General features: G+C 35.4%; 1 protein-coding gene across 2 annotated transcripts in view; it reads left to right on the top strand.

Annotated features, from left to right (window-relative positions):
- CDKL5 (cyclin dependent kinase like 5) overlaps nucleotides 1-19,144 on the top strand; it is a 159,963-nt gene that overhangs the window by 49,031 nt on the left and 91,788 nt on the right. For both annotated transcript variants that reach the window (XM_081041887.1, XM_081041886.1), the window contains exons 2-3: nucleotides 8,336-8,526; nucleotides 11,289-11,323. In XM_081041887.1, the coding sequence (XP_080898013.1) occupies nucleotides 8,463-8,526; nucleotides 11,289-11,323 (99 nt within the window). In that variant the 5' untranslated portion in view covers nucleotides 8,336-8,462. The remainder of the gene's footprint in view (nucleotides 1-8,335; nucleotides 8,527-11,288; nucleotides 11,324-19,144) is intronic.

The raw sequence follows: 19,144 nt of genomic DNA, 5'->3' as shown, positions 1-19,144 counted from the left end.
GTATTAAGCGAGCAGAAGGAGTTTGTCAGGCAGAATGGCGGTAGGGTGGACACATCACAAAGGTTAAAATTGCAGTTTATCCTGAAAACTGATGAGTTCAGTGTGGGACACAGTGATTTTGGGATGTGTGGCCAAGAATGCTCTCCAGTGTTTACTCTCCCTTTTTTCCCTTAGTAATACAATTTGACTGCCTAACACAAAGACTGTATTTCTAGTCTCTAGCAGTTAGATATGGCCGTGAGACTAAGTCCCGGTCAATGGAATGAAAGTACATGTAGTGTGTTTTACTTCCGGGAAGTACATTACGGAGAGATGAATGTGCTCTTCTCTTTTCCTTCTTCCTACTTCTATCCTGATGCTAGGAATGTGGTGGTTTTGGGTGGAGCTCCATTTGGACCATGAAATGGGGTCATATTCTCGGCATAGTGGAGTGGAGAGCAGAAAGGAGCCAGACTCCCTGAGTACTCTGTGGAGTGGAATTTTCATCCTAGCCTGTCACAGACTGCTGAGAGAAATAAACTTTTATAGAAACCACTATTCTTTTAGGTTTTTCTGTTACTGTTGGCTGAACTTAATCCTCCTAACTGATTCAGGGAAACTTCAGGACATCCAGGTGGACATGTCCATTGGATAGCTGCATGTGCAGGTCTGGAGCCTAAAAGAGAGAGATCGTGGTTGACAAAGCATTTTTGAGAGGCGTCATGTTCATTTAAACAAATACTCTGTGTCGGGGGGATTATAGGTGCTGGTAGCGGGCAGGTAGGCAGCTTGTATATCCTATTGATAGCAGTAAGTGGTGGAAGTTTGGGGTGTGGTTTTCATTGTGCACGTGTAACAGGTGGAGGTAGAAGAGGACCAATGACAGCCTTGTAGGTCAACATTTAAAAATAATAATTTTCACACTTCACCTGGTGGAGCTTGTTACAAGGCTGACCCCGTGGAACTCACATCCATGGGTTCTGAATCGGTAGGTCCAGAGTGGGGCTCAGGTGTTTCCATGACATGGTTTGAGGCCCAAACTTTGAGAAACACAAAAATCAGGGGTGGGTAGAAGATAGAAGTCAATTTAGGACACTGGGAAAAAGTATACATAAATGTAGGAGTCACAAGTTTGGTTCCCCCAACAACAGGAGAGGAACGATTTTAAGGAATAAACACTATCAAATGCAGCATAAAAGTCAACATGAGAGCTGGCTAGTGGTCTTAAAGAAATGTGTGGTTCCTGGACTTCTTTGAAAAGCCAGATTTCAGAGAGTTGAGTAAATGGGAGATGCAATGTGTTTAAAAAAATGTGGCTTCACCAATACTTTCTGAGATCCGCTTCCTTTGTCCTTTACTTCAAGAGACATTTCACCAGTTAAAGTGAAATTTAGAAACTTTCCGTTGATTTACGTCCCTCTATCCTGCACCATTTATAATATAATTATCTTCAACATTTCCTCTACATTCATTGAGAACAATGACATTTAGACAGTGTTATATTTGATTCAGCCATTAAACATAATTTAGAAAACTCAAGAGAGGGAAAGACTATTGTATATACTTCCATTTTTGCCCTTTTGGTTCTTTCCTAATTTTCAAGGAGCCCTTTTTTTTATCATTTTCTTTCTATTCAGAGAACTTTTTGTAGTCATTCTTTTAGGGTAGGTCGGCTGGCAACAAATTCTTAGTGTCCCTTCATCCAAGGAAAACGTGTTTAATCTCCACAATTCCCCATAATTCTTGAGAAATTGTTGCTAGATATAGAATTCTAGGTTGACAGTTATTTGGTTGGTGCAAAAGTAATTGCAGTTTTTGCAATTTTTTAACCTTTTAAATCCGCTGTTACTTTTGCACCAACCTAATATTCCTTTCAGCCCTTGAAAAATATTGTAGAACTTGTTTCTGGCTCCCATGGTTTCTGATGAGAAGTTTGCTGTTATTTGAATTGTTTTTTCCCCTGTAGTTTGCATCACGATTCTGGGTTTGTGTTTCTTTGTACTTCCGGTGTTTACTTTATACTTCAATTGCTGCATTTTGTACAAGTTTTGAACTATTATAACTTCCTGGTGAGTTGAACCTTTTGTAGTAACTCTATTTATGGTAACTTTGAAAATATATCTTAAAGTCTATTGTATCTTACACGAATGTAGCTATACCAGCTTTTGGTTAGTTGGTGTTCTTGTTCTCTCTGTCTCTGTTTGTCTAATGTTCAACCTTTATCTACCATTATATAAATAGATGCATGTCTTGCACACAGTTGGATTTTGATATTTTTGTCCAATCAGTTTATCTGTCTTAAGTGGAGCTTAATCTATTTGTATTATAGTTACAGCTATATTTGGTTTTCAGTATGCCACCTTATTTTGTGTTTTTTATTTGTCCTCCCTTTTCTGTTTTCTTTCCTTTTCTGGATTTTTTTAAAATTATTTTTTTAATTGGGGAATATTGGGGAACAGTGTGTTTTTCCAGGGCCCATCAGCTCCAAGTCATTGTCCTTCAGTCTAGTTGTGGAGGGCGTAGTCTCTGTTTTCGATCTTCAGTTGCAGGGGGCGCAGCCCACCATCCCATGGGGCAGCCTTGTTGAGAGCTCGCACTCTAACCTACTGAGCCATCTGGCCCCCTCCGGAAACTCAGCGGCAGCTCTTTGTCTTCACTCTAGTTGCAGAGGGCTTAGCTCACTGGCCCATGTGGGAATGGAAGTGTGCAGCCCTGTTGTTCAGAACGATTACTCTAACCAACTGAGCCATCTGGCCACCCCACAAACTTCCTCCTTTTACAATACTCTTGCTTTTGACGTTTTTGCCCATGGATTTGTAAGGGTTTCAAGAGCAAGCCTGTTTTTCTCTAGTATTTTTCCCTTGATTTTCAAGAGCCAAAATTGGTTAAAACCATTTTGGGTGGTTTGGACTACTTCTCTGGGTTCTCTTATTTTACTTTGATTTCAGCCAGGTAATTCTTCACAATCTTATTAAGTCTTTGGGGTTTTAGGCTGTTTTTAAAAAGTATTCCCTCCAGCATTTGTATTTGTTCTCAAATGGACAGTTCATCCAAGTTACTTAGTTACTTCAAGCTAAATTTGTCTGAGTTTTTAATGCCTTAAAAAAATTAATCAGTGTTATTCACATAAAATTGTAGTTGTTAATGTAAGAACATCGTAACCTGTAGAAAAATTTATATGAGCCAAAAATTTGAGGACCTACTCGGAAGCAAGATCTCAACGGATTGAGAAAATGCTCCAGAAAAAAAGGAAGTTTTGCTGCTCATTTTGTACATTTAGAATCAAAGGAGAAAATGTAAGAAGGTTACATGAAATCCATTGTTGGTAGATTAAGGAGGTGGGAGAAAGCAAAGTGGGAAAAGCTCTAAGATTGGATAAAAAGCAAAGTGGAGAAACACAAACTCCTTTTACTGGTGAGTACAGGATAGTTAACATTTAACATTTACAGCAAATAGAGATGGTATGTGGGCAATAGGACAGCAATGAGGTGTTCTGTGGTCTTGTGCTCTGGAGGTCTGTACTCTGGTGCCTGCGGTTGTGCTTTGAGGAGTCTGGAAAAGAAAATTACTCTGAATTTCAAAGGTGTGTTGTCCTAGGTGCATAAGAACAATGGACAGGGCTCATTGAAGGTAAAGATTGACCTTTGCTAAGAAAGCTGTAGGCCTGGGACATGGGGACGTGACTTTGGTCACTGAGCTTGTCAAGCCTGCCAAGTAGCTCCCTGAGCTTGTCGGGTCTACTAAGTTGTGTCCTTTGCATTCATAGTTAAATCCAATTTGGCATAATTTTTTTTTCAGTATGAATACCGGTAGTTAAAAGACTGTTTTTGACACCTACATTATGTATTTACTCACACATTTAAATTCTGATTCCCAGTTTGCATTACTCAATTTTGATTTCCACAGAGAATAGGTGGGTCCAAATGTTCTTTATACTGGGAATGCCAAAAAAATATATACACATGACTTGTATTCATCTTTTATTATCAGTATATATTGAGTATTACAATTTTAATAGTTTTTTCCTTTCTTAAAATGTGTATACTTTTTTTGGCACCCTCTGTATATACTCACGTACAGAACTTTTGGGGTGCTGAGCCTTCATAGTGGGAATGAGTAAATTTTAATCTCTAGTTTCCTTTCAAATGAGCCATACCATTGTTGGTAAAGAGAGGAATATTTAAATATTTCCTGGGAATTCTTCAAATCAGCCATAGAAGACGAAGAAATGATTCGTCCTCAGAAAACTCAGAGCGTCTTTGACCTGGAATGTGACTGATGTCGATCTTCATGTGGGTGGTCCCTTCTTGTTATTGATAGTTCACCTCAGATGTCATGGTTTTAGAGAGACCTCTCTGTCTCAGTAATCATTCTTTCCCCACCCTTCCTAGCATGTATCACTCTTGTATTTTAAGTATAATAATCTTGTATTTTTTTCCTCCCTCAGCAAAATGTAAAGCTTGCTTATGTTGTTCACCGTTATCCTGTGTGTCTTTTTTTACCTATTTCCTGAAACATGTGAGGCAGTCAGCAATTACTTGGTTAATAAATGAATAGAATAAACATTAATCTCTTCTGAAATTGTAACATTTTCTCTAAATGTTACAGTCATCCTTTGAAAATTTGGGATTCCTTTAAAGTTTTCTAAAATAAGTATTGTGTCTGCTTTCTCTTGACTTCCTTTTTTTCGAAAATATATTTTGTAAATGTTGAATGAAAAAAATCAAATAATAAGAATCAGACCTAAAGTAAATGTTAGCGTGACGAAGAAATGTTTAGCATTAGGGACAGACAACTGCCTTTCCTGTTACATACTGAAAGGAGGTCAGTGTGGCTGGAGTGAAACAAGCCAAGGGTGAAAACTATTTCCAGACGATAGCAGAGCAGGGGAGGTGGAGGCCTTGGGGCTCATGTGGACTTTGCCTTCATTCTTAAAGATAAGGGAGGCCGCTGAGAGTTTTGTGCCGAGCAGTGGCCTGATCTGACTTATCCTAAAGACTCCTGTGTGGAGGAGAACAGACTGAAGGAGGAGGTAGGTGAGTGTGCAACTGGAGGGCTATTAAAGTGTGGTGTACTTCTGGGCTCTCACATCAGTTCCACTGGCTGATTTGTCTGTCTCGGTGCCAAGAGCACCTTCTCCAGATTCCTGTAACTCAATTCTAACACAGGATACTTGGTAGGGCCTCCTGCCAGATCCTACCCTCACCTTCTTACTTTTCTTATTCAGAAGGGTGTGGGCTGTACTTGGGACTCTGCTCTTCTACAAGTAATTTAGAATCAGCTTACCGTAATTCCTCAGAAAACCCTGTTAGGATTTTGCTTGGAATACCATTGACTGTATACGGTAATAATGGAGAGAATTGACTTCCTTATAGTATTGAATGAATCTTCCTAGCCTCAAAATTGGGATGATGTCTCCATTTATTTAGGTCATCATTAATGCCTTTGAATAAAGGTATATAATTTGAATAGAGGTCTTGAGTATCTTTTGTTATGTTAAATCCTAAGTGACTTGTTATAAATGTGATTTTTTAAAAAAAATTATATTTTGTTTCTTGTTAATGTTTACAAATGCAGTTGATATTTGTATATTAAACTTATATTCAGCTACTTTGCTAGCACTTACAATCCTAATAATTCGTAAATTCCTCTGAATTTTCTTTGTAGACAATATCTGTAAATTCTATTTTGTTTCCCTCTTTCTAATCCTATACTAGTAATTTATTTTTTCTTGTTTTATTGAGCTGGCTAGAACCCACCAGGATGTCTAATAGTTATGTTAATAAGCATTAAGAGTAGGATTTCTTGTCATATTCTTAATATTTAACGGGACTGTGTTTAATAATTCACGTTTAATAAGGATGTGGGTTTTTGTCAGATACTTTTATCAGAATATGAACATTTTACAAGCATTTAATTATGGACATATTGCTCTTTAGAAATCTTGTATCAGTTTACATTCCTACCATCAGCATACAAAAAAAACACACTTCTTCATGTTAATATTTATCCATACCACATGGGGTACTCATTTTTTTAAGTTTCAAATTTCATAGGCAGCAAAGAAAATTTCTTTATTGGTTTTTATTTTGTTAAACCAATATTTTGTGTTGATACGGATATTCTTAAAGACAGGATAGGATTTCGGTTTTTTTTTCAAACAAAAGAACTTATTTTGAAATAATTTCAGATTTGGAGGAAAGTTTGAAAGATGGTAGAAAGAATTTCCTGTTTCATAGAGTCTTGACCCAGGTTCCCCAAATGCTAACATTTTACCATATTGACTTTATCTTTTTCTCCTTACAAACAACATATTTTTTTCTGAACAGTTTAAGTTGCAAACTTGATTCTAAAAACTTTGGTGTCATTTCTTTTTTTGTTGTAGTTAAACGTTTTGTTAGACTGTCTCATTCTAGAGATTCTGGGCTGTGCCTTATATATTTGATCAAAATAGAATTGACATACAACATTAGATTAGTTTCAGGAGTACTACATAATGGTTCGATATTTCTAGATATTATAAAATGATCACCACAATAAGTCTAGTTAACATCCATCACCACACATAGTTACAATTGTTTGCTTGTGATGAAAACTTAAGATTTACTCTCGGCAACTTTCAAATATACCATATGTTATCACTACCTATAGTCACCATGCTATATATTATACATCCCATGACTTACTTATTTTATAACTAGAACTTTGTACCTTTTGAGCACTTTCACCCATTTCGCCATTTCTTAAAACAGGAGCATTGTTTTATATAACCACTATACTGTTATCAAGATAAAATTGTCATTAATACAATATTATCTAATTTGTAGACATTTAAATTTTATCATTTATCCTTTGTAGAAAAAAAAAATGTTTTTCTTGTCCAGAATCTAATCCAGGATCGTGCATTATATTTAGTTATGACTCTCTTAATCTCCTTTCTGGAACAGTTACTCAGTGGTCATTCCTTGTCTTTCATGACCTAGACATGTTTAAAGAATACAGACTAGTTATATAGTAGAATGTCCCTCATTGTGGGCTTGTCTGCTGCTGCCTGTGGTTAGATTTAGGTTTTACTTTTCTGGAAGGAATGTTACAGAAGTATGTTGTGATGCGTCCTATCACGAGGCATATGATGTTGACTTGTCCTTTTATTGATGGGGTTAACTTTGATCACTTAATTAACGGAGTGTCTGGCAGGAAGGATTCTTCTCTATGAAATTACTATTTTTCCTGTTGTAATTGATAGGTATCTTATAGGGAGCTACCTTGAGACTAGGTAATATCCTGTTTTCCATCAAACCTTCAACCGCTAGTTTTATCACGTATTGATGATACTTGCCTGAAATTATTACCAGGGTGGTGGCCAAATGGGAATTTTCTAATTTCTCCACTACATTTATTATTTGGAATTACAGTATTGAGAAAGAGTTTTTCCCTTTCCACCATTTATTTATGTCAGTAAGGACTGGTGTGTTTTTGTTTTATTCTATGGATTGTAATGTGCTACTATTCCTATTTGTTTTGTTGCTCCGATGTTACTCCTTTGACCAGTGGGAGTCTCTTCAAGCTGACTCCTGTGTCCGTTAGACATGTCCCCATCATTCTTTGAGCATTTACTTACTTTCTGGCACCACAAAAATATCTCCTAGTCTCATATTGTGCTTTGCCCTGCCCGAGCTGGGGACTCAGCCATTTCTCCAAGGAACCCTGGTTCCTTTTATTGGTGCAGCAGCTGTGCTTGTGGCTATTGGAGTGTCATTGCTTCTAGGCCTCCTCAGCACACAGCTAAGGAATATATGTGTGTATGTATATTTACACACACATTTATATCGATTTCTACATCTCTCTGTATGAAGAACTGAGCTTATGTGGTTAACTCTAATTCCAAGCCTTCCCCCTTTACATATTTGTAACTTCCTTTTATGAGAATAAGTGACCAAACTGTCATTATCTACAATATATTTACTTACTTGCTCAGTCCTAGAACACACATCAAGAAGTTTCATATCTCTATAAAAACAAATATCCAAGTAGAGTATATATTTATTTATATTTATTTTGTCTTTAGCTCAAGGAGAGTATGTAGTTAAAATAATTGTTTCCAAAAGTTACCTAGGGTTAATTCTTTCCCCCCTGATCCCCTTCAGTGTGTTTATGTTATTTATTTCAAATACAGTTTAGGTACATTTGTTTGTCCATTTTGTGTTCTTCTCACCTATTATTATTTCTTCTTCTTTTTTTTTTTAGTATATGCAACGTTAACATCGTTTTGAAAGCACTGTACAAAAAGATAGGATAGGTTATTATAATACTGAGACACAAAACTTATGGCTTTTAATTGTGTTTGTTCTTTCAGGTAGCCATTTAATACTTCACATGAGAACAAATATGTGAAAATTCCTGCCCACCTGTGAACACCTTTCTCAGAAGTTCTTTTTTGATGCCATGTTCTGTGGCTTGCATCAAAAGAGGAGTTTGTCTTCATGAAGATTCCTAACATTGGTAATGTGATGAATAAATTTGAGATCCTTGGGGTTGTAGGTGAAGGTAAGTTTAGCATCTTTGGGTTTCTGAGAAATGTATAGTTATACCTACCACCAAAAGAGTTAGTAATTCAAGTCCTGTTAATTTAATCACATCAATTCAGATATATGCCTAAAAGTAAAATATTAAAAACAAAATTGCTCATAAATTATTGGGTCTTTTTCTCCAATTGAAAGTTAATAACATTTTTAAACCTCCTAAAATTTAATAAATCATAATTTTGGAAGCCACTATAAACATTTGCGTACAGGTTTTTTTTAATACGAACTTAAATTTCCACTTCTCTAGAATAATTACCTAGATAGAAGTGAGATTGCTGGGTCATATGGAAACTGTATAACTTTCTAAGAAACTGTCCAAATTCACAGAACTATACACTAACAAAAGAGTGCATTTCACTACCTGAACACTGTTCCTCAAAGATAAACATCTCAAACTTAAAAAACAAAAAAAGTTTAATAAATCAGAGGTTTCTTAAGGCTGCCTTCATTTCATTCTTTTCATTGGGAATTATGGTGTTTTAATCTACAATTTTTGGTAACATTTTATTTTTATACCAGCTTGGCTTAATTTTGAATAACAGGACTTATTTGTATAAGTTTTACTTGGTAAATAAATGAATAAATAACTTCTATTTGTCTTTAAGAATGACAAACTATATTTTATAAATTCTGAGGCACACAATGTGGTCATATTTTAACATCTCTGAAATCAAGATGTATGTGATAATCAGTAGCATGTCATGGTTTAATTGACAGCGCTTTTTCTTTCCTAGTACTACATAAAATCATGTCTATAATCATTGACATTGTTGATTTGATGAAATATGCTAATTCATTTTTCATCAGTCTTCCTGATTTCTTCTCTTAGTAATTTTTGCTCTTAAAGATAACTTTATGGAGATTTTTATAAATGGTTCTGTTAATGGGATAAGTGATTATAATTATGGTTTCTTAGCATTTCTATCTTGAAAGCAACTGTTACAAAAATTTTGTATTTCAGAATTTTCAAATAAATTTTGAATTTCAAAAGAAGTTTTAAAAATTTACCAATGTGAACAGCAAAGCTGTTTTAGATTTTGATATTATGTTGTTAAATCTTTTTCAAATAAATACAAACAATTAAAATATAGTCTAATCATTGGATGTTTGCTTCAAGGTCTGAAGTCAAAACCATATAAAAAGAACAAATCCTTCTTCACCAGTCAACTCCTTTTCCTTTTCTTCATTGATATTACTTATATAAATAAAATTTACTGTCAGTGTCTCATCTACTGTTTTATAATAGCTGCCTTTTTAGTTTTTTTCCAAGTGTTAGAATTGAAGAATTATGCAATAAAGCTGCTGACTGGAGGAGGTCAGCTCATAAGGTATAACAGAGTTGGAATGTTCCAGATTTTGTGCCTAAGTTTTTCTGGATCAAAACCTTATTTTTCTTAGTATAGCCATAAGGGATCATCTTCTCAGGAATTGGCTCAGATTGACTAAAATCACCAGACTGTTATCTAAATCAAAATATGTCAGTTTAAGTTGTTGTCAGAACCATCATTGTTAGGGTGTTTTTTCTTTGTAAACTGCCTCAGATACTTTTTGGCGAAGAAATACATATATATTAAGGAAATTAAAAACCGTCAAGCAAACCCTACATTCTTGTGGCCTAGATAGTGCATTTTTACCCCATAGAAAAACTGGCATGGGCAGTTACATGAGGCTTAGATGTGATTGCCTGCTGATTGTGGAGGTAAGTTGGATGGCTGTAATGGCTGGTCCCACCCTAACTATGATAATAAGATTCATCCATCTCCACCAAAGTGGGGGAGACTTGTTCTGGTTCTTTAGACTCTGTTGGAGACACATTTCCCAATTTCATGTGCCTGAAGTCCCCTTCTCATAGATGCGAGCAGGCTTTGCCTGTCTGTTAACGTAAGTGTTCTTGACATGTCTACAAACCTCATACATTACCTTTTGATTCTCCTAATTAGATTTTTTACCATATAACTTTAACCTCAGTTTTCTGGGTACCTTGCTGTTAACTCTGTGTTCTGCTTCTCAGGAGGTAGTTTATTGGCTAGATATTAATAATAGGCTAAGTACCAAAAGGTAGTGATGCATCTCATCAAAATATACCATGGAAAGTGGGAGTGCTTATCTATAAATGGCCAGAGATCCTTGGACTGCTTGTGGCCTGTGCCCATAGAAGCCAAATCTTTACTTGTGGCAAAAATGTAGCAACCCTTACTAGTTATTAATTGGAATACTGAGGCCTGTACTATTTTGTCAGTCAGGAAAGACATTCCAGTATCTCAAAGAGGATTTAAATGTCTCCTAGGACAGAGGACATATTTGGTAGGCTCTGTGCTTGAGCTTGCTATTGGGAAATCATTAGCTCTTAAATTTTAAGTTCCCTAGAATCTATTGAGTTAATTTTCATTTACTCTTAAAGTTCTTATGTCCAAATTTTGTCTCCAGAAAATTTTAAGCCTAAATTTAAAAATGTCTCAAGTGAAGTTTTCTTTAAAAAGCGAAACATTGAAAAATAACGTGTTGAGGAAATGGGTTACTTGTGCTGTTGGTTTATAAAAATATATATAATAAATAGCCATGCTCTCTTTTTATGTGGCTCACTGCACTATCACTGCAGGATATTGTCATTTTAGGAATCATTATAACATACTGATAACCAATGTAAATATAATACAACTTTGATTTCTACAAGAGCTGTAGATTATATACCTGCTCCTGACTGTTTACTTCTTTTTATTTTAGGAGCCTATGGAGTTGTACTTAAATGCAGACACAAGGCAAGTACATGGTTTTTAAAAAGACGAAAATCACTCTGTATGTTTAACTGTTTTGAAACTAATGTAGTGTGTGGGCATGTAATTGAAACTGTCTGGCTATGGTGATGATACTTAATGAGTGGATTTAATATGTGAACCCAGAGAAAGGAGACTACTTTTGGACAAGCTTTGTCCCAAGGTAGTCATTAGTTCTTTGCAATCAGGTGCTATTTTTTTCAGCAGACTTACATATATAGGTGAAAAGCTGCCAAATGGGAGGAGAAAAGGTGGTACCATGTTTCCCCGAAAATAAGACCTAGCCGGACAATTAGCTGTCATGTGTGTTTTTGAGCAAAAAATTATATAAGACCTCATGTGTCTTTTGGAGCAAAAACATGACAGCTAATTGTCCGGCTAGGTCTTATTTTTGGGGAAACATGGTAGAGAAGAAATCAAGGTAGTGACAGATTTAATTTATGTTCAAGTACTTATGAGCAATGAAGGATTTTATTCAGTCCGTATTTTTCATGTAGACCTAGTAACTTAGATTGCTTAATGGATCTGAATCCAGATTTTGAAGGGTAGGGTGGATAGGTGTTTGGTTATGAAATAGGGCCTGGGATAATAATGTATGGTTATTGGCTATAGTTGATCACCCTTGAGTAGCCTTGAAATAAATCTTAAATACCGTATTTCCCCGAAAATAAGATCTAGATGGACAATCTGCTCTTTATATTACAGTAAAATAAGACCGGGTCTTATATTAATTTTTGCTCCAAAAGATGCATTAGAGCTGATTGTCTGGTTAGGTCTTATTTTTGGGGAAACACGGTAGATTATTTGACTATGACAATAATCATCATTTATTCAGGTAAGTTATTTCACGTTTCCATAGCTATTGCTCAGTAGTGAGCATGTTTTACCCAGAGACTAACTTTTAGATGGCAAGTGTTGTAATATCGAATCATTATGTTGTACATCTGAAACAAATATAATGTTGCATATCGGTTATACCTCAATTTAAAAAAAAAGGATGGCAACTGTTAAAGCAATAACAATTTCAAATATTAAGATAAAGATTTTTCTATTATGGCATACCTAGTCTGAGTATTAATAATTTGGCCTCATGCTATTTTGTGTATAATTTGTTAAGACCAAGATTTGAAGCTTTTTTGTGGTATTTTATAACAATATAAGTAATTTATGCCTGAAATAAGCTTAGCACTTTAGCCCAAGCCATTTAATTTAAACTCGAATCTATTGTAACATATATAAACACAATATAATTTTTGTTTGCTTTTTCTTTCCTATTGCACAAGATATTACTTACATTTTTTTGATTTAAGGCTTCACGGAAGTTAATATATTATTGGATTTTAGATCACAAAGCTCTTCTTTAATTCAGTGAATTTTCTATTATTTTTAAAATTGAGTATTCATATTATTTTGTGTTGGTAAGAGTTATCTGAAGATCTCTGCCAGTAAATCCTCAAAAAATGGTTTGAATACTATTGGTTTTTGATTCAGGGTGATTAAGAATTTAAAATAATGAATATAATAAAAATAAATTTAGCATCTTGAAAACCTTATTAAGAAATATTACCACAGTTTGAAATTAAGCAAATGGAAAGTTCCCTGATGAAATGCGATGCTTTTAATGAGTTGCCTTGAGTTACAATAAATTTCTAAAGCTTAAAAAAATAAAATTCCTGGGTGAATACTAGAGGAAATAGATTGTTAGTTTCCAAGTGAAATTTGACTCTCTCGTGAAAATAATATCTCATTTTGTACTATGGCTCTGTTTATACAACATAGCAAATGGAAGCTTTCGTTCTTAATTTTAATCCTTGAGTTTTAAAACCGAAGGCTTTCTAGTATATAATGCAAATCTTCCAACAGTGTTTTCTCTCAGTCTTCGTCACACTTTGTCCTGAGACCTTTTCCCCAATACTTTTTTGACCTTATCTGAGCTCTCCTCCTGCCTTTTACGTAAAAAAAAAAAAAAAAAGTTATTAGTTGAATATATTGTTTTTATCTTTCCATATATCTGGTGTACTCTTTTGTTAAATTATGCTTGTTACCTGTAGTACTTTGTTCACACTGCACACTGATAATGAACAATTAGTGCCAGCAAGATGGGCCCAGAGTGAAAGTGAATGAGAACAGGCATATCTGCTCTTGAGAAACCAACTCTTTAAGTGTGAACTTTGATTCCTAGTGGCTATATATAGGGCATTTTGAGTTGCAAGGATGAGTGAAGCACAGTTTTTTGTACTTGTATGCCTTATGGTTTGTCTGAAGAGATAGAAGGATACTTGAAAAAAAATCACCCGTGAGGTTGCTGGAAATGAGATTGCATCTAAAAAGCATCTTTTTTTTTTTTTTTTTTTTTTTTACTGCCTTTTACTAAATGAGGGACTCAAAGACCAGCTCTCTTAAGTATTGTTGCTTTTTCCTTTCGTGCATCTAAGAAGATATTGCTGGATGGAAAATTTAAAGTATACATTAGTGCCTAACTCAGAGTAATAAAAACTTTTTTTAGAATCTGCAGTTCTTTAGTCACTATACTTCTTATAGTATATCCTTTTTTCAGCCGGAATCAGACCTTCAAATCTTTACTCCGTAACCCCCAAATAGAGAATTTGATGCTTTTGGTAAGATTTACCCTTCAGGATCAAACAAAACAAATGGGTTACTATGAAATCTCATGTTAAAATTGGATATAATATTTTCTATTGTACCCATTATATGTAAAATAATGCCCATGAATTTTGCATACCTTTTAAAATTTTAATAAAATGCTTATAAAAATGTATGATTACTTATGCATAGGTCTGTGCGATCACTTATGCATAAATTTGATCTCTTTTTGAGAGGGTTGGCTGTGGGTGATATGTAATTAAATAATTCCTAGCATATTGTGTATTTGAGCAAGTAAGAAAGAAAGTTACTCTTTTAATCTGTGTACTGCTGGCAAGAAATTTAGAGGTCACGTTTATAAAAAGATCCATCTTGTCTTTTGGGAACACAATACAGTGTTGGTCTATTCCAGGCCAAAGACCATAGCTCTTAGTTTACTAAAATAAATGCTGTCCAATTAAAAAAGAAGAATGTAACGGTACTCTCTTTTTGACAGCTTCTGTTTATTATATATACACATTGGCAGGTATGTGAAAACTCTTAGCAATGACTGTTCAGCTATTTATGGTGCTTTATGACTCACATTGGAAGAAGTTCTGGCCTGGACCTTTACTCTGCAGATATACATTGCTGACTTTTTTTTTATTGGCACGTCTGCGTTGAAGTGCCTATGAGAGGAGAGGCATGTTTTACAGCACACTTTTTCTTTGCAGAAGCCCAGAGACGTCATCTTCACTACAAAGTCGGGAGAATGGAATGGAGTTGAAATAGGCAGATGAGATTAGAACTTGAGACAAGAGAGCTTGTGCAGCCAAACAGAGCGAGGTCAGAGGGTGATCCCAGCTGAGCCTAGGGCAAGGCAATGCTGGTTCACCGTAGCTCCTATGGCTGGGGTTGATTTAGGAGAAGTTTCTGTTTGTTTTGAAGTCGTAGGTGACATATGCTCTTGAGATAGCTAGTTATAAAAAGCTGTGAGCAACCCAGTGTTGGGGTACAGCCTCTAAATATTCAGTACATAATAAAGTTGACTTAGATTACACAGCCAAAATTGAAGGACACTGTAGAGAGCTGTTGCAGATTAGCAGGTCCCTGTGGAGGGATTAAAGATAATCCCAAGGATTTGTGGCAAATGGGAACAGTGTTAGGATCATTTATCTGACTGAAAAACTTCTAAAAGGTGTGTAGGTTTGGGGGGAGAAATGATAAGTTTGGCTTTCATAATAAAGAATAAAATGGCAGCAGAATACCAAGCCCAATATTAATAAATGCCACACATTGAGCATCTGCCATATGCAAGGCATTTTACTAGAGGCTTTACATTTTATTCCCACAACAACCCTACTCTTACTTCCATTTTTTCAGACAAGGAAACTGAGTCAGAGAGAGTTTATGTAACAGGGCCAAGATTGTGCAGCTGATAAAGAGGTGGAACCAGGCTTTGGTCTGACTCTGGAAATAGCTAACTGGAGCATGAGATGGAACTGTGAAATGATAGGAACCTTCCAAGAGGGAGTTGAGAGCAGAGTGAAGGGCGTGTTTAAAATGGTCAGTCTAAAAGGGGAGGGAGGCCGACATCTTGACAGCAGGGAAGACAGGATTTTAAAAATGCTATTTACCAGGGGGCCGGCCCGGTGGCTCAGGCGGTTAGAGCTTCATGCTCCTAACTCCGAAGGCTGCCGGTTCGATTCCCACATGGGCCAGTGGGCTCTCAACCACTAGGTTGCCGGTTCAATTCCTCGAACACGGCACCTTGAGTTGAGCTGCCGCTGAGCTCCCAGAAGGCTCAGTTGGTTGGAGCGCGTCCTCTCAACCACAAGGTTGCCGGTTCAACTCCCGTGAGGCATGGTGGGCTGCGCCCCCTGCAACTAGCAACGGCAACTGGACCTGGAGCTGAGCTGCACCCTCCACAACTAAGACTGAAAGGACAACAACTTAACTTGGAAAAAAGCCCTGGAAGTACACACTGTTCCCCAATAAAGTCCTGTTTCTCCTTCCCCAATAAAATCTTTTTTTAAAAAAATGCTGTTTACCAACAGTGTAAAAATCCACAAAAAGATCCATGATGATAAGGATTGAGGAGTGAGCAAATCCATTTTATTTAATGGTGCCATTTATTAATGACCTCTTTATGTGAAATGGTACATTGAATGCCAAATTGCGAGAGGTTTAAGGAGAGAGTAGATGGAGAAAATCTGGATTGGCCATTTTTCTCTGTTGAGATTTGAGACATTGAGATTGAGAGTAGTAGGAAGAGAAGATCTGATGAAATATTCCCTAGTCAGGAATACCCATAGTTCCCCTACTAAAAGGCACTCTTTGGCTGTTTGCTATTACTTAATATTCACAATTTGTTTCTTGCTATAAGGCTGCGTTTTTAGCAAGCATTACACATTTTGAATTAGTGATTCCTTTTTCCTTCAGATTATTTTTTTCTACCAAAAAACTGAATGATTTGGTAACTTTTTAAAAATCAAACTATCTTAAGAATATAATTGAGGAAAAGTCAATGAACCATCACCAATTTAGCAGATTATTTGTAGTCTGCTATCTCAAACCACACAGTTATTTTCTACTAACACATAATAAATCTTTTCTTTTTCAGGTTTTTTCCCCCCACATCAAATAAACAAATGTTTTTCTTTAATTTTTAGTTTTAGGCTTTACATGTGAATTGAGTTTTTAAAACAAAGCTTAGACATGAGTTGACAATGAGAAACCAAATACATGGGAGTAATTGTTTCCTTTGTCATTACTTTCATTTTTATTTAAATAAATATAAAATATGGCTTCTTGTTTGTGTGCAAATTTCTAGCATTTGAAAAAAATTAAAGAGAGGCTTGGGATTTTTCATAAAGATTGTCAGAAGCCAGAAATATTTTAGTGTTGATTATTTCATCATTATTTTTTAAAGTAATTACTCCCTCCTAAATGGCATTAATTTACGGTAGGTTTTAGAGATTAATGAGATGCCAATGTTAAACTGGACTTCAGATCAGGAGCAAAGATAGTAGGGAAACATCTGTCTCGTCTTACAGAGGCACTCATAGAACCATTACTTCTGTGTGGTTTCGTCTCTTGACCCAGTTTTTGTTGCTGATCCAATTAATTATAGAACAGTCTCTGGAACACTACAAAAGTCTCATGAAAGTCGTACTTTGTATTATAATATTTTGTATTTCCAATTCTGCTAGTCTGTTGATATAGGAAAAATGACCTCTGTTTCTCTTGTCTTGTTATCAATAAGAGAAATAATGGCTCATGTGTCAATTTCCAGGTGAGTCTGACTTCTTAGGGAACTAGAAGAATTTGGGTTTTTGCAGGCTTCCTGGTTGCCTTATCCTCATCATCCTAAATCTGTACTTTCCTTTGTTGTTGTTGTTGTTTCTTAGTAATGGGATAAGGGAATGATCATATTAGAATTAGCCAGTACTAGCTCTACATGTGTTGTCTACGCAGAAGACTTGACCTCATTCATCCTTACAGTGACTCAGTTCTCAGTTCCTAAATGATCACATTCTCCCCCACCCCCACTCCTGCTGCCCATTTCCCAATCTGGAGAATGAGTTGGCTGGGATACTACTGTGTTTCCCCAAAAATAAGACCTAGCCGGACTATCTGCTCTGATGCATCTTTTGGAGCAAAAATTAATGTAAGACCCGGTCTTATTTTACTATGACTGGGTATAATGCAATAAATATATGATATGATATATGATATAATATAATTAATATAATATAAACCGGGTCTTATATTAATTTTTGCTCCAAAAGACAAATTAGAGCTGATTGTCCGACTAGGTCTTATTTTCGGCGAAACACGGTAGATGGACTTTAAAGTTCCTTTTTCTGCTAATCATAAAAACCTAATTAGTTCAAAGAAGAGAACATTCTTCATCTTTTCTTAAGATGGGTAATTTCGTTAGTCTCTGATAATGTCTGTGCCTAAGAGATTTATACTAGCTCTTTAATGTGACTTTTTTCCAAAACTTCAGGAGCAAAAATGAGTATGAATCATTTTTCTTTACACGCCTGAAATATATATTCAGTGGTAATATAAGAAAAGGAACTGATCATCAACAAATGCCCATATAGTGGACACTTAAAAATTTAAAAAAATTTTTTCAATTACACTTGACTTTCAATATTACATTAGTTTCAGGTATACAACATATTGGTTAGACATTTATTTAACTTATGAAGTGATCCCCCCAATAAGTCTAGTACCTAACTGACACCATATATAGTTATTACAATATTATTGACTATATTCCCTAAGCTGTTCTTTAAATCCCTGTGACTGTTTTGTAACTGCCAGTTTGTCCTTTTTAAATCCCGTCATCTTTTTCACTTAGCCCCGCCCCAACCCCCTCCCATCTGGCAAGGACAGCTTGTTCTCTGTATGTTTCAGTTTGCTTCAGTCTTGCTTGTTTATTTATTTTGTATTTCAGATTCCACATATAAGTGAAATCATATGGTATTTGTCTTTCTCTGTCTGACCTATTTCACTTAGCACAATACCCTCTAGGTCCATCCATGTTGTCACAAATGATGAGATTTCATTCTTTTTTTATGGCCAAGTAATATTTCATTGTATATAAGTACCACCTCTTCTTTATCCATTTGTCTTTTGATTGGAGCATTTAATCCATTTACATTTAAAGTAAATGTATGTAGTATGTAGTTACTGCCATTTTATTGTTTTCTGAATGTTTTTGTAGTTCTTCTCTGTTCCTTATTCTCTTGCTCTCTTTTATGTTGATGACTTTCTGTAGTGTTGTGTTTGAATTCCTTTATTTCTTATATATCTCTTGTACATTTTTGGTTTGTGGTTCCATGTACTTCATATATACCAAGTTATATGTATAGCAGTCTATTTTAAGTTGATGGTCACTTAAATTCAAATACAGTCTAAAATCACAACCATTTTTACTCACCCCCTCCACATTTATGCTTTTGTCATTATTTTTGACTTGTGTGTGCATTTGTGTGTATCCCTTAATTTACTCTTCTAATTACATATGATCTTCCTATTTTTGCCTTTTAACTTTGTATTAGCTTTAGTGTTGGTTGATCCACTGCTTTTATTATGTGTTTGCCTTTGTCAGTGAGAATTTTTTTCTTTGTGGTATTTTCTCATTCATATTTTTAATTTTTTTTCCTTCTTTTTCTTAAAAAAATCCCTCTAACATTTCTTTTAATACTG

The sequence above is a fragment of the Rhinolophus hipposideros genome (genome assembly GCF_964194185.1).
Source record: "Rhinolophus hipposideros genome assembly, chromosome: X".
Lineage (NCBI taxonomy): Eukaryota > Metazoa > Chordata > Mammalia > Chiroptera > Rhinolophidae > Rhinolophus > Rhinolophus hipposideros.
The sequence above is the reverse complement of the archived record's forward strand: the minus strand, read 5'-3'. Positions and strand labels throughout refer to the sequence as shown.